We start from the raw sequence: 13,095 nt of genomic DNA, 5'->3' as shown, positions 1-13,095 counted from the left end.
GCACGTGCTTTTCGATTTGTAAAAAGCATTTGAAACAAGCGTAGGCCTAAAGGTACGTAATCATTTCATTTGCTATTTGTGCATTTTTCCCTTTGAAGCAACAAAATCGCTCGATAGCAACTAACTTGTTGAAGTTTCAGCTCAGCGGATGTTTGTACGTTTTATATGAAAACAACGAAAACGTATATGCATTATATTGGGTGTATCGTGTATAGATTCCGTTGCCAGTAACGTACGTAAAACATAAAAAGGGTGCCGGCCCGCGGGAACCCTAATTTGAAATAGCTTAAATTTGAGTTTTCTTAAATTTGAGTTTACCATCTCTGGTGTGGAATAATTCCACAGGGTATTTGATACCAGTTATATGTTCACTTTGTGTAAGGCTTCTGTCGTTACATCGGTAGGTACCTTTCAGGGTAAATGATTCTACGTGTCTTTAAGCATTAACAATGTGATAGTAGTAGGCCCTAATTCCAATCACTTGTGACAAACGCATTGGGATTTGAGAGTTTCTTAACTTTAACTGCCCTAATTAGACGTTATTAAAACAACGCTTTATGACGTCATGACGTATCTGTTCGTTCACGTCAGCAGACGAAGTTGAGCCGATATATTCGCTTGACGCAAGTAGAAAAGTTTTGCATCAGTAAATTTGTCATCATAATAATGTAGTATCATACCGTGGCATGAAAGTATAACATTGAATTTCCCCCAAGAAGTTACAATAGTCTCAGTAATTTGGCTTAAGTTATCACTTAACCCAAGTCTTTACAAGACTTAAGTGCGGTGGCAGTGGCGTATAGGCAACTATAAGGTGGGTACTTGTAGGGGATGGGGCTGGGAGATGTCGCTGGATTATGTACAAACTTTATAAAACCCACTGTTTTTATGTGTGGAAAACAATGTGGGCGGTTTCATATGAAATTTGAACTCCTATGTAATCTGGTCTGTTTTACCTTATATGGACTACAACATTCTCACGTGACTCGATTCTGTACATGCGCAATACAGCGAGTCCGTATTTCACAGAGTCCCAATTTTGCACTACACCGGAGCAAACTTATTTTGTGTTGAATATTGCTATAATTATAAACACACTTCGTGGTTTATATTCATATTGCACAAAATGTTTATTTTTTATATTATTCAAAAGTATAATTTGAGCGTCTGTGAAATTATTTATGCTCAACGATATTGCGTTAGGTACCGTTTGCACATAGTATATTGTAATAATTTGAGTGAAATAGTGTATAGATTGTACATTAAATTCTATAATAAGTAAAAGAGCTGAGTTTTCAGACGGTTATAAGAAGTGATGATTATGTTGAGATAATTTGATGAAGGATATTCACAACAATCGAAAATCGTAAGCACGAAGTATTTTCCCCCATTGTAAACAAAATGCACGTAACATTTAATAATAATAAAGCCAGAAAAATGATCAGTTCACCAGAGAGAGGGCGCCGGTGGTGTATTTAGTAATTTTGTGGCCGTTTTGAGGGCGAAATCTGATGTTTTTCTTGGCAAATGACTGGGTCGCTAATTGTTTGAAAAGCCATGTCTGACATTCAACTTGGGCACTATCGACAGACCATGTCCATATGTTAAAAAGGCGATAAGTATAGGGCCCAAGTTAGTAGGTCCGACCGTTGGTCGAGATTGCACGGTGTAGCATAAACCTTTCTTACATGACACCAAATATTCTTGAAATGAAGATAGCTATGAGTGCAAATACTGCATTAACACTGAGTTTAGGTAAGAGTTGGTAAACTCGTATAATTATGTCGATGTAGGCCTACATGACTTTTTCTGTGTAAACATGAACATTGCTTTAGTCATGTGCATGTATATATTATTGATCTAATTTTGCTGAAATCAAAAGCCTACGCAAACACTGGATATTTTGTTATGACATATATTTATTTTCCATTTTATTTTAGTCATTCTGTGCCTGATCATCCCGTGTACGACTTCATGACCGTAACAGAAGAGTGTACTATACAGGGAGAAACTGCACATTAAGAATATTAAAGCTTCCAGCTGGATCTGCAGCACAGAATTGTGTTTAATCTTTGGCAGATTAAACTGGCTTTGATTTATCTTGTAGACAGCGACCTCTACCGCCGCGGGGACCGGCTGGCTATTTTTTCTTCTTCAGGCTAGTAAAGTCATTTACCTTAACTAGAAAGCATTCAGAGAGCGCAAGTTTCGGTGGATTACTACTTTCGTTGCAACACAGCAACTCCCCGCCATACCTTCGGTGGTGGGGCGTGAGAAATACCCGGGTGGGAAACGACCAAGGCGCGATGACCGCGAGTGTTGAAGGGCGCCGTCTATTGACATGCTTGTCAGTACACCCAAAAGAAATACTCGCATAAATGGTGAAAGAGTCCATTAAAACAATTCCTGGATCCAGACCCTTGAAGATGATCCAGACCCTTGAAGATCTGAATCACTTCCGAAATCTAATCATGGAGGGAGAATCGATTTGTACTTGTACCAAGGGCCACCCCTAAAAATATTTTCATGCAAACCCGTCCATAACTTTTTGAGTTATCTTGTTAACAGACAAACCAACCAACCAACCAACCAACCAACGCCAGTGAAAACATAACCCCCTTGGCGGAGGCGGAGATAATAAAACGAATGCGTGCAACATATCACGTGACTGAATAAATACGTCATGTGATTTGAAACCGGCGAAATGCATGCGTGGTAAGCACTATAATTATGTCGAGCGTCACAGTGCTGCAGGTTGCGGTTGCTGCATGTTTTTTTTTTCCTGGAGGTAAGTTTTCTTTCTTTAATTGTGCATTATCAAGTTCTACTGATCGATGAAATATAGTTCACCCTTTTTTCTGATTCATAGCTCTGGAGGTTTTTTAAAAGGAAAGTTAAGTACGAGAACAATTATGTTACCAACTGACGCATGCGCATTAAGGTAATTGACTATACTTGGCTGCAGAGGCGACAGGTTAACCTAGATCAACGAGGGACATTCGAAGTTTAAATCTTGTGCACATGCCGGTGTCATATGAAAATCGGACTCGTATGAAAATCGGACTCTTTTTCCCTTTTATTGGTTAAACCCTCTCACGTGACTGGTCCCCCTCCTAATTATCTATGATCGAGCATGCTTAATATCACCAATGAGTCCGTATGTCATTTTCATAAAACCTCAATTCATGCTACACCGGCTTAAAACCTCCTTCCGTCTTGACAACTAAACCCCTAGCCGTGCCTGGATCCGTTTTCAGTTTCCTCGAATGGCGCCCTCGATGTATTACTAACATGGAGACAAACTAATCCTTATATGTAGGTTATATTTTTGTAGAAACTGCAGAAGAGGGTTTTTTCCATCAGGTATTGTATTATATACGAATAAAATCAGCATCCAAACCCAGGACTCTTTGTGCTTGTAGCCATTTCAGAATGAACCGTTTATTTTCAGTCCTTTCCCCGCTACTTCCGTTGTCACAGAATTCACATAACAAACTATTCCTCGGTGAGGGCGCTATGAACAAGGGTTTTATACTCAAAGGACTTAATGTTCTTGAAGAATTTGGCTTGCCATGGGCGGGGATTTTTCTCATAAAGATGCTTACGCATACACTTCCCCGCTATACGTCCGTTGTCACAGAATTCACATAACAAAACTTTTCCTCGGTGAGGGCGCTATGAACAAGGGTTTTATACTCAAAGGACTTAATGTTCTTGAAGAATTTGGCTTGCCATGGGCGGGGATTTTTCTCATAAAGATGCTTACGCATACACTTCCCCGCTATACTTCCGTTGTCACAGAATTCACATAACAAAACTTTTCCTCGGTGATGGCGCTATGAACAAGGGTTTTATACTCAAAGGACTTAATGTTCTTGAAGAATTTGGCTTGCCACGGGCGGGGATTTTTCTCATAAAGATGCTTACGCATACACTTCCCCGCTATACTTCCGTTGTCACAGAATTCACATAACAAAACTTTTCCTCGGTGAGGGCGCTATGAACAGGGGTTTTATACTCGAAGGAATTGATGTTCTTGAAGAATTTGGCTTGCCATGGGCGGGGATTTTTCTCATAAAGATGCTTACGCATACACTTGCATAAAAAATAGTGTTGTCTCACCCTTGCAAGATGATATAACAGAGCAGTAGGTGTTACCTATACGTGTCATGTATACAGCATCCTCTCAGAGGCCCAAATAATATTCAACAATTATCATTGGCTGAAGTCAGACGTCAAAAACCACCGCAACCCTCGTTATAGATTCCCATTGGTCAGGGCAGAAACTGTAAAAAAAAACAAAAAAACAAACAGAGCCCCAAATCAGACGACGTTTCTCGCTTTTGCTCACGAAACGTCTATACAAGTTTCACCCATTTTCTTGGATAAGAAATTACGCTGCTTCCATTAACACAGGCAGCACGCGAACGGGAAACATCTTCAAGCAAGCTCATTGAACCTGTACTATCTTCATCCACGCCGTAGCTCTGACTACAGGTAGGCCTAAGAAAGACTCACAGTTTTTCTCTAAACCCGTTGGTTTTTAAGTAAAATAATGAGAATTTTGAAGAAACAGCGTTAAATTTTTAAAACCAAAGCACATAATAATATTTTTAAAAATTACTGGTTATATTGGATTGCAAGCACCGATTAACTCTTTGAAAAAAAACAAATGCTCTCAAACTTACAGGGAATTCCATGAAACCATCATTGAGCAATAATACTTGGAAATCGTGGAATGCTGAGATTGTAGTAATTTTGATCAGTGTTTTCAGTCGTAAAGTGACACAAACATACATGTGTTGTAAAACTTGTGGTTGAACAATATTGCAAAGATTTGCTTGTAATTTTCACTTCAAAACCTAAGGCTGTTGCGAATTTTTAAAACAAACAAAATCACAAGAATATAAATGTTCCCCGTCGAACTCGTATAGCAGCAAAGTTTAATGCGTCTTTCAATTCAAGCTTTTGGTACTTGTTTTTAATAAGCAAATTAAAACTTAGCTTTAAAGTTCATTATGTATGCAAGCTTTAACTAACGAATTTGACGCGGCGTCAACCGAGTTTGCATTGATTTCTGATAAGCGTTCGTTTTCTCATTCAAACTTATTCGGGAGCATACAGACGGGCTGCTGTATTTTGTGATTTTCTTTTTTGACGTGTATCGAATTCAAATACCCCCCCCCCCCCCAAAAGTACACTACAGAAAGAATATAGCAGATTATGAGTAAATTAACAGATTAAAGCAGTATCGATAAACAGATAGGGAAAAAATGTTCATTAGTACAACAAAGTATATGTATCCCGTGGTTGTACTTAAATGGACATCTCTCGTGCCTTTCAAATTGCTGTTGTGCAAAATTGTTTGCTTGTAAACAAGAATAACTATTTGAAATCCCAGCAATTTTGCGAAATAGAATGACGTAATTGCATCTCTGAAATGAATAATAAAGAATAATAATACTTTGGAAAAAAAAATATTAAAAAAAAAGAAAAGAAATAATTGTGTACAGTAATTACTCCATGACTAAACTTTATGGGTCAATTTTTTCTGTCGATATCTCACTCAAAATTGACAATTGTTTATATTGTAGCAAAATAACAATTCAGAAAACAACTTAATTGTTCGGGGTGAAAGTCTAAAAACAAAATACGAACAGTAGGCCTACGCCTTTAACCAAAAAAAAAACCATCAAAATGTCAATTGATTTAGCCGGAAAACCTATAATAAATAAATTAATGGTTTTAAACCTAGACAAAATCAATAAAATGGACCACGCGTAAACTGGTTACCGAAAAATAATAATAATCATCGTTTATTATGTAATAGCCTCCTATATACATGTGTAGGTTATAATTGCACCTTCTTGTGTTTTTCCCCATTGTCTCGTCTCAGATTGTATACTCGAATTTAAAAACATAAATGGCTGACAATTGCAGCGACAGCACCGGCGCAGGAAACTGCACTTGGGCGGAGCCGACCGGATTGGTCCCGTCCTATCCGGATATCACCGGCTGGCTCCAGTTCTCCATCACCACCCAGTTCCTGCTGATTTTCGTCATTTTCTTCACCAACGCTACGGTGCTAGTCCTGGTCGCCTATTTCAAGACCCTGCAGAATTTGGAGAACTCGTTCATTGTGAGCATGGCAGCTGCAGATGGGCTGCTGTCTGTTGCTTTGATACCAGGGATAGATCTCATTCTGCATCCCACCCGAGCCAGTAACAAGTACGCTTGTCTCTCGCTCTGGTGCCCCATAATGTTCTCATCAACCGCCAGCGTGTTCTCCCTTCTTGCTCTTAGTCTAGACCGGTATCTCAAGATAGTCTACCCACTGCATCATTACATGACCTCAGCCTGGGCTTGTGGCATCTTGGCGTTCGTCTGGAGCTACACATTCATCACCACGTTCTTACTGCCTTTTGTCGGCGTCAACGGCATCAAGGACCAGTCCTTCGTGTGTTTTGACTTCAAAGACGTCTTCAACATCGCGCACCTTCAGTTTCACTGCTACGTGAACGGCCTGGCGCCTTTCCTGCTGATGTTCGTCATGTACGGCAAGATCCTCACGGTAGTTTGGCAGAAACTCCGGGCGGAATCTGACCAGATACCGGCCGGAGCCGAAGGCGAGGAGGCCGGCCGAGGCAAGAAGTGGCTCAGACGGGAGTTGAAGGTGATCAAGAAGCTCACCTTGGTGCTTGGTACGACCGCTGTAGCCTGGATACCGACCACCTGCATGCTCCTGAGGCAGATCTACGACCCGACCTACTACCCGACATTTCAGACCCGGTTCATTTTGAGCACCCTGACGTATATGAACAGCGCCGTCAACCCGCTGCTCTACTCCTTGCGACTCCGGCCGTTTCGTGAAACGCTGTCCAAGATTTTCTGTAGACGGTGTCAGGGGCCTACTGCCGTCCATCCATCGGGTGGCTCGTCAACAGATCCTGCCTGAACCTGCGAGTACTCCCCCGTCATTCCTTCACTCCTTGGTCAATTCAATTTCATTAGAGAATGAATGCTGCCTTTACATACAGAAGTCGCCAAGAGTCATTTTGCTTCATCCCTATAGCGCATGCATTCGACAAATAAGTTAAGACAAGATAAGTTTGCGGTAGCACCATGTGAATAAATCTCTTTTGTGAGTATGTGTGGTTCTGAAAAGAATCGGAGGGACTCTAAGGGACAAATAAGTTCATTGGAATGGAATTGAAAGTTACATTCATTAAATCTTCTTTGAAGCCACTATTAAAAGGTTCATTGCAGTTCAGTTTGATCAGTTGGAAGACTAATGCATTCAAATTCGTCTGTGCGGCACGTGCTTTTTGATTTGTAATGACAATTTATTTCTTCACTGGTTCTTAGGATAAACATTTCGGATCGTGGTAATGACCATTGATAGGGGAGGCCGCTTGAAGCCTATATTAAAAAGCATCGGGAGACTGCCTCAAAAGTATTTGAAACGAGCGTAGGCCTAAAGATACATAATTATTTCATTTGCTATTTGTGCATTTGTTCCTGTTTGGAGTAACAAAATTGCTCAAATGGGTGCAAAGCATGCAACTTACTTGTTGAAGTTTCAGCTCAGCGGATACCATATTTCATAAATTAAAAAATTACGAGAACGTGTGCATTATTTGGGGGTCTCGTATGCCGTTGCTAAAGCATGTAAAAAAGAAGAAGAAGGGTGTACTGGTCTGCGGCCCTTTTATAATATAGCAGGGTGAGTAAAAAAACCCGAATCCTAAATGTTTGGGCCATTGATTAGTAAAGTTCTGCATGTAGCACTTTCAAAATCTAGCATATAAAAGCCCAATTCATAAACTTTCTTTTTTAGTACAAGAATCATTCAAATCACTTATGTACTTTTTAAGTTATGGAATTGTAAACACAACCACCGTTTTAAAGATCTGTCCACGGATCACGAACAAGGTAAGTGTTCTTTCAGCAAAACGAAAACAAATCACTAATGGGATGTGTGTGAATTGTTTTTGTTTTGCTGAAAGAACGCACACCCTTTTTTGTGATTCGTGGACAGAACTTCAAAACGGTGCATGTTATGTCTAAAATTCTGTAACTTTCACCTTATTTTTTTTTATCTTTACAAACCCTCATATTCATGGCCCACGATATGCTCAAGTACTGACGGATTATTTTATCTTATTGACTGGTATGAGTGGTAACTGTGAACATTTCCCTTAATTTGCATGCTCTATTCCCAAAATATTTGATGAAATGAACATTCGAACCACAGATATTGCGTTCCATAGTTCATTCCACTGTGGCAGCTCGACGAAAGCCGTTCTTTGAAATGCTTTAAATTAATGTACATGCATTTGAAAACTATTTGGCTTACTCCATTTCATTCAGAAAAAAAACCCATAGGGATATGGTATATCTTATTGACTGGTAACTGTGAACATTTCCCTAATTAATTTGCATGCTCTATTCCCAAATTAAACCATTGCTATGACGTCACACTATCGTTAAAAGTGTGGATTCGGATCTACGAATCTCTTACGCTGGTCACAAAGTGTGGATTCGGAACAACGAATCTTTAGTAAAGTGTGGATTCGGAATTACGAATCCACACATTGAACATGTCGGACAATTGTTCTCCATGATGAGCATGAATAGGACCGTCTGCATGAAAATTTGCTTTCCAAAAATTACCAATGTATCTTCACTGTCAGATTCCCCGCCGTCACTGCAAAATCTACTTTTAGTCAGAAAGAAATCGTCGTCTGAACTATCCATTTTGACGTGAGGAGCCTACACACACAAAATGACTTGGTTGTACGGGTGTGGCGACACACAGTCATGCTAAACACGCCAGGAAGAAAATGTTGCAACCTGACGCCACTTCCGCGCTTGTGTACAACGTCTATGGAGAGTCATTTGAAGTACATTGTATTTCCTAACAAAATTGGAAACATTTCTCAGTCCCAGATTCATGTATTATCATCATTTTTGCAACGAATGACCTTCATTAAGATGATATATGAAGAAAAAAGTGGCGTCGGGTTGCAACATTCTTTCCAATACTTATGTTGACGCAATGGTATTAAGTCGAAGAATACACTCGCAAGTGTGGATTCTTAATTTACGAATTTCACTCGGCGCTTCGCGCCTCGTGAATTCTTAAATTACGAATCCACACTCGTGTATTCTCCTTAACTTATGTCTATTTCAATAAAAAGATCACATGGCTGTCCACCACTGATCATTTACCGTTCTACTGTGACGAACTGATGAATATCCATCGAGTACAATGAAACATGGACGTTTTCCCACCTCGATGAATGAACGAGAACTTGCAAAGGAAAACATACAAAAATCGCCCTCAATATTTCAGATAAAAAAAAGAGTTGATTTGTTCCTCATATTCAAAAGAGTGTAATTCTCACTCAGCTCAATAGCTTCCAATGGCATTTCATGGACAGCTATATAAATTGGTTCTTTTTAGTAAAACATGCATAACTTTTGATGGCATGGATCGATTTCAGTAATTCTTTTTTTTTTTCAGTGGAAGCAAAGCTCTTTTAAGACATACTTCAAACATACTTGGTGTATCAAATTTGATTGTTTTTAAGAAACTTAACCTTGAATTCGGTTCACTTTCTTTTTGACTCACCCTGCACTGTGCTGTTAAGGAAGAAACAATTTATTTACACGTCATGTGGAATTTACATTTCTCTTGCGCTTGTTTTTGTAATAATTGTGTGATTGTTTATTAATTATGTGTAGTTTAGAGTTGATCTTCTTTTACTCTTTAACAAATTCGATTTTCCCCGGACTGAATTTTTAATTTATATTAGAGGGGGGTGGTAAAGTCCAATGTCAAAATATGAAGACGCCCATCTGGGAAATGGTTAACACCATCAATACAAGACTTTGACACCAAAACTAATGCTGTATCTCTTAAATAACCCCCCACCCCTTGAAATTCAAAATTAACCCCAAAATAGCCCTTTTTTCTGGCTATTTGAGTATTCTGCTGTTCATACCCTGACTAGTCGTGTTGTAGTAATGATGAATAAAGGCTTATTATTTCAAATTGGAAACATTCAGGCACAACAGCATATGGAAAGAACTCAGAAAGATGCTTAGCTTGAGGTGCTGCCTTGAAAGTTTAACCCCTGAAGGAGGCAACAGGAGCATAGCAAGGGCATTTACATGTATATGGGGGGGGGGGGGTAACAATGTCTTGAAAAGGGCACTTGCACATCCAGGCTGAAATGTTTATACAGCCACATTTTTTTCTTAGTACACTTGGCATCCTTAAAATCAAATTGGGGGGGGGGGGGGGGGGGGGGGGGGGGCCTGGTACCATCTGTCGATGGGGGTGCTGTTCTAGCCGAAAATTATGCGCACTAGTATAACGGATGTATAGTGCTTTTCAGGGCGATACATACATAAAATTCCTACGAAGGCGCCCCCATACAGCCGATGGCACAATGGCATGACTTTTTGTAAAGTTACAACTGATAACGGGGGGGGGGGGGGGGAGCCGAGGCCCCCCTGACAATTTTTAAAGTGGGTGGGGGATATCATATGTTCCCCCTTCGTATACATGGTACTTTTTTCGTCCCCGTATGAAAATTGTAGCCTCAGAAGGGCTCAGAAAGTGAGCTCAGAAAGGCTGATTCAATTACTTCAAACTCGAACAAATAATGTTTAAAAGATTATCTTTTGCTCACAAAAATTTGTTTAAATTGTCAAAATTGCCTAAGATCGCAAAACAGATCGTCTAGAATTCAAAAAGTTTCCCGGACCCCACACCGTTAGGGCTTCGCGCTTTGCGATCACATTCTGATCAAGGTATGTCCCACCAATTTTGAGAAGCGATTGACCCCCTTGGTGAGACATGGGAGGTGGATTTCAAAGCAGGTCTTTTGATATTTTTTTAATTTTTTTATAAACATTCCTGTATTATTCGTGATTGCACTGATAAATAAGTAAGCTGATCAATGGATATGTATGGAATTACTATGCCATCTTTAAGATGAAAAGACGGACATGGATGGACATTCTTGAATCATACTACTTTCATTCTTATGATTAATCCAGCTCTTGGTCCATTATTCAATGTAGAATTGGTATCATTCAACACTAAAGCAACCAATTTTATTGATGAAATTGAGATGCGACTTGATACATGTTCATAACAAGGACACAAATTTGTGATAAATTTCTGTTCCTGTTGTGAAAATGTATGAAGTCTTGAAGATGTACATCCCTGTAGTTCAAAAATACCTACCGGTACAGGTTTAATGTAAGATTGGCCAGTAGCAATCCCTCAATTGATAGCTTTACTTTAGGAACAAATCTGGGATAATTCATGCATTTCATTTACTGCTTCCCAACACTTAAAAATGAAATGTCTGTCCATGTTATGAACGTTAAATCTTGAAGATAGTCCTCTGTAATTTCTGGAATCCTGAGAAATGTATCAAACTTGTTGGTGGACAATGTTCTTACTAGTACATGGGATGTAGGAAGAGGGGAAAAAAACACGACAGAGTACTTCATGTATCGACTTCTGTCTATGGTTCCCTCTAAATGTCACACTTTAGTTACCGTTTGTGTGGAAAGACCCCTAGGTCTATATCAGTTTTATACAATCATTTACATGTGTATCTACATGTATGCCCCGACTGTCTGTGATATTTAGTGATATTAGTGCATTAATAATGTTCTTAATATATTAAATTGTCAGTTATGTGCTCATCTATGAAAGTCTTATTGACTTCAGTGGTTTGTTCAATATAAACTATGTCAAAACGATTAAAATGGGAAAAAAATCATTCATTTCGCAATAATACTCACTGTCCACTGTGCGTGCAGTGCAGATTTAGTTTTTTGGGCGGGGTGGGTTTTTTTTTTCATGCTAGATACCCACTTCCTATACAAAATATCCCCAAAATGACCCAATGCATCACCTCTGAAGTGGGCGCAATCATATTCCAAAATTTTGATTTTCATCCCAATTATCAACCCCCGCTATTTTATATGCCTTATTCTAAAGTGAAAAAAAAACATCTTTTATTTGGGGCGTCTGTAATATCTCAAAGAAAAGCTTATAATTATTGTGGGTTGCTTTTATGCCTTTAATGCACAACAAGATCCGTCTGAATAATTGCTTGGCGGCAAGTATTCAATTCAAAATGTGGACATTATAGTTATTCCATTACCGTTGAAGCTGGCAGATTCAAAGTAAGCTATTGTATTGCCAGAAAATATGACAATGGAAACCTCGAAATAACACGGGGATAACAACGGGAAAAGAGAAGGAATATAATTGTTTTCTGACAACTGCTGACAGCTGAATCAAATTTAAAAGTTCACGTACTTCATGTTGTGAATAGACTTTGTTCGTAATGAAATATAAAATGTGGCACAGTAAAAACATGAGTGTTCAGTCTCATCTTATTAGTGACTCTTTGTGGAGTTCTTTTGTGGCGCTCATTTTAACAGTCTACTCTCCCAAGGGCAAGGGCGGAAGGGGGGGGGGGCAAACGAATCCATTTCTTTTGTAAAGTGACGCCGTAATAAAAGGCAGGGACTGCGTACACCACCATCTTTTCCTCATCTTCTATAGAGCATCTAGAATCAGCGGGCCCCGAACCCCACGCTGCGCTGTAATTTTCGGGACCCACTTTTTGTTTGCCCCCCCCCCCCCTGCCCTTGCACAAGGATGTACGTGAGAATGTGATGTTTCGTTTGAATTGTTATTGTCATTAGGGAAGATACAACATTTGCAAACATCAAAGAACGGAATGATCAAATTATCACGTAATACCTTACTGAATTGTTATAGGAATGACAGTCTAAAGCATCCTTTAAAACCGTGGCTCCTGGTGTGCTGTCATTTTCAAGAAAAACTGTATTTTTCCAACGCTGGTCGGCCGACCAGCGTTTAAGAAAACTGGCTTTTTTCAAAAACTGTTCCTACTTAGTTATTCTGGCTTTTCTTTGCAATTGATTACACACCTGTGAAGGGGTTCAAGCTTGCTAGACTTATTCTCTGACCTTCCCCAAATTGTATTAATTGCTCCGTTTCATCTTAAGGGGGTCATCCAGACTACAAGAATA

At 39.4% G+C, this 13,095-nt stretch overlaps 1 protein-coding gene across 1 annotated transcript; it reads left to right on the top strand.

The window, feature by feature from the left end:
• Nucleotides 1-5,831: 5,831 nt before the first annotated feature.
• Nucleotides 5,832-7,080, top strand: LOC119722564 (adenosine receptor A1-like). The gene has a single exon (XM_038192750.1). It carries the CDS (start codon nucleotides 5,924-5,926, stop codon nucleotides 6,953-6,955), a length of 1,032 nt encoding a protein of 343 aa, XP_038048678.1. The 5' UTR covers nucleotides 5,832-5,923; the 3' UTR covers nucleotides 6,956-7,080.
• Nucleotides 7,081-13,095: the final 6,015 nt, after the last annotated feature.

The sequence above is a fragment of the Patiria miniata genome, unplaced genomic scaffold (assembly GCF_015706575.1).
Source record: "Patiria miniata isolate m_02_andy unplaced genomic scaffold, ASM1570657v1 HiC_scaffold_16, whole genome shotgun sequence".
In the NCBI taxonomy this organism is placed as follows: domain Eukaryota; kingdom Metazoa; phylum Echinodermata; class Asteroidea; order Valvatida; family Asterinidae; genus Patiria; species Patiria miniata.
This window is presented reverse-complemented; position numbering and strand designations above follow the sequence as displayed.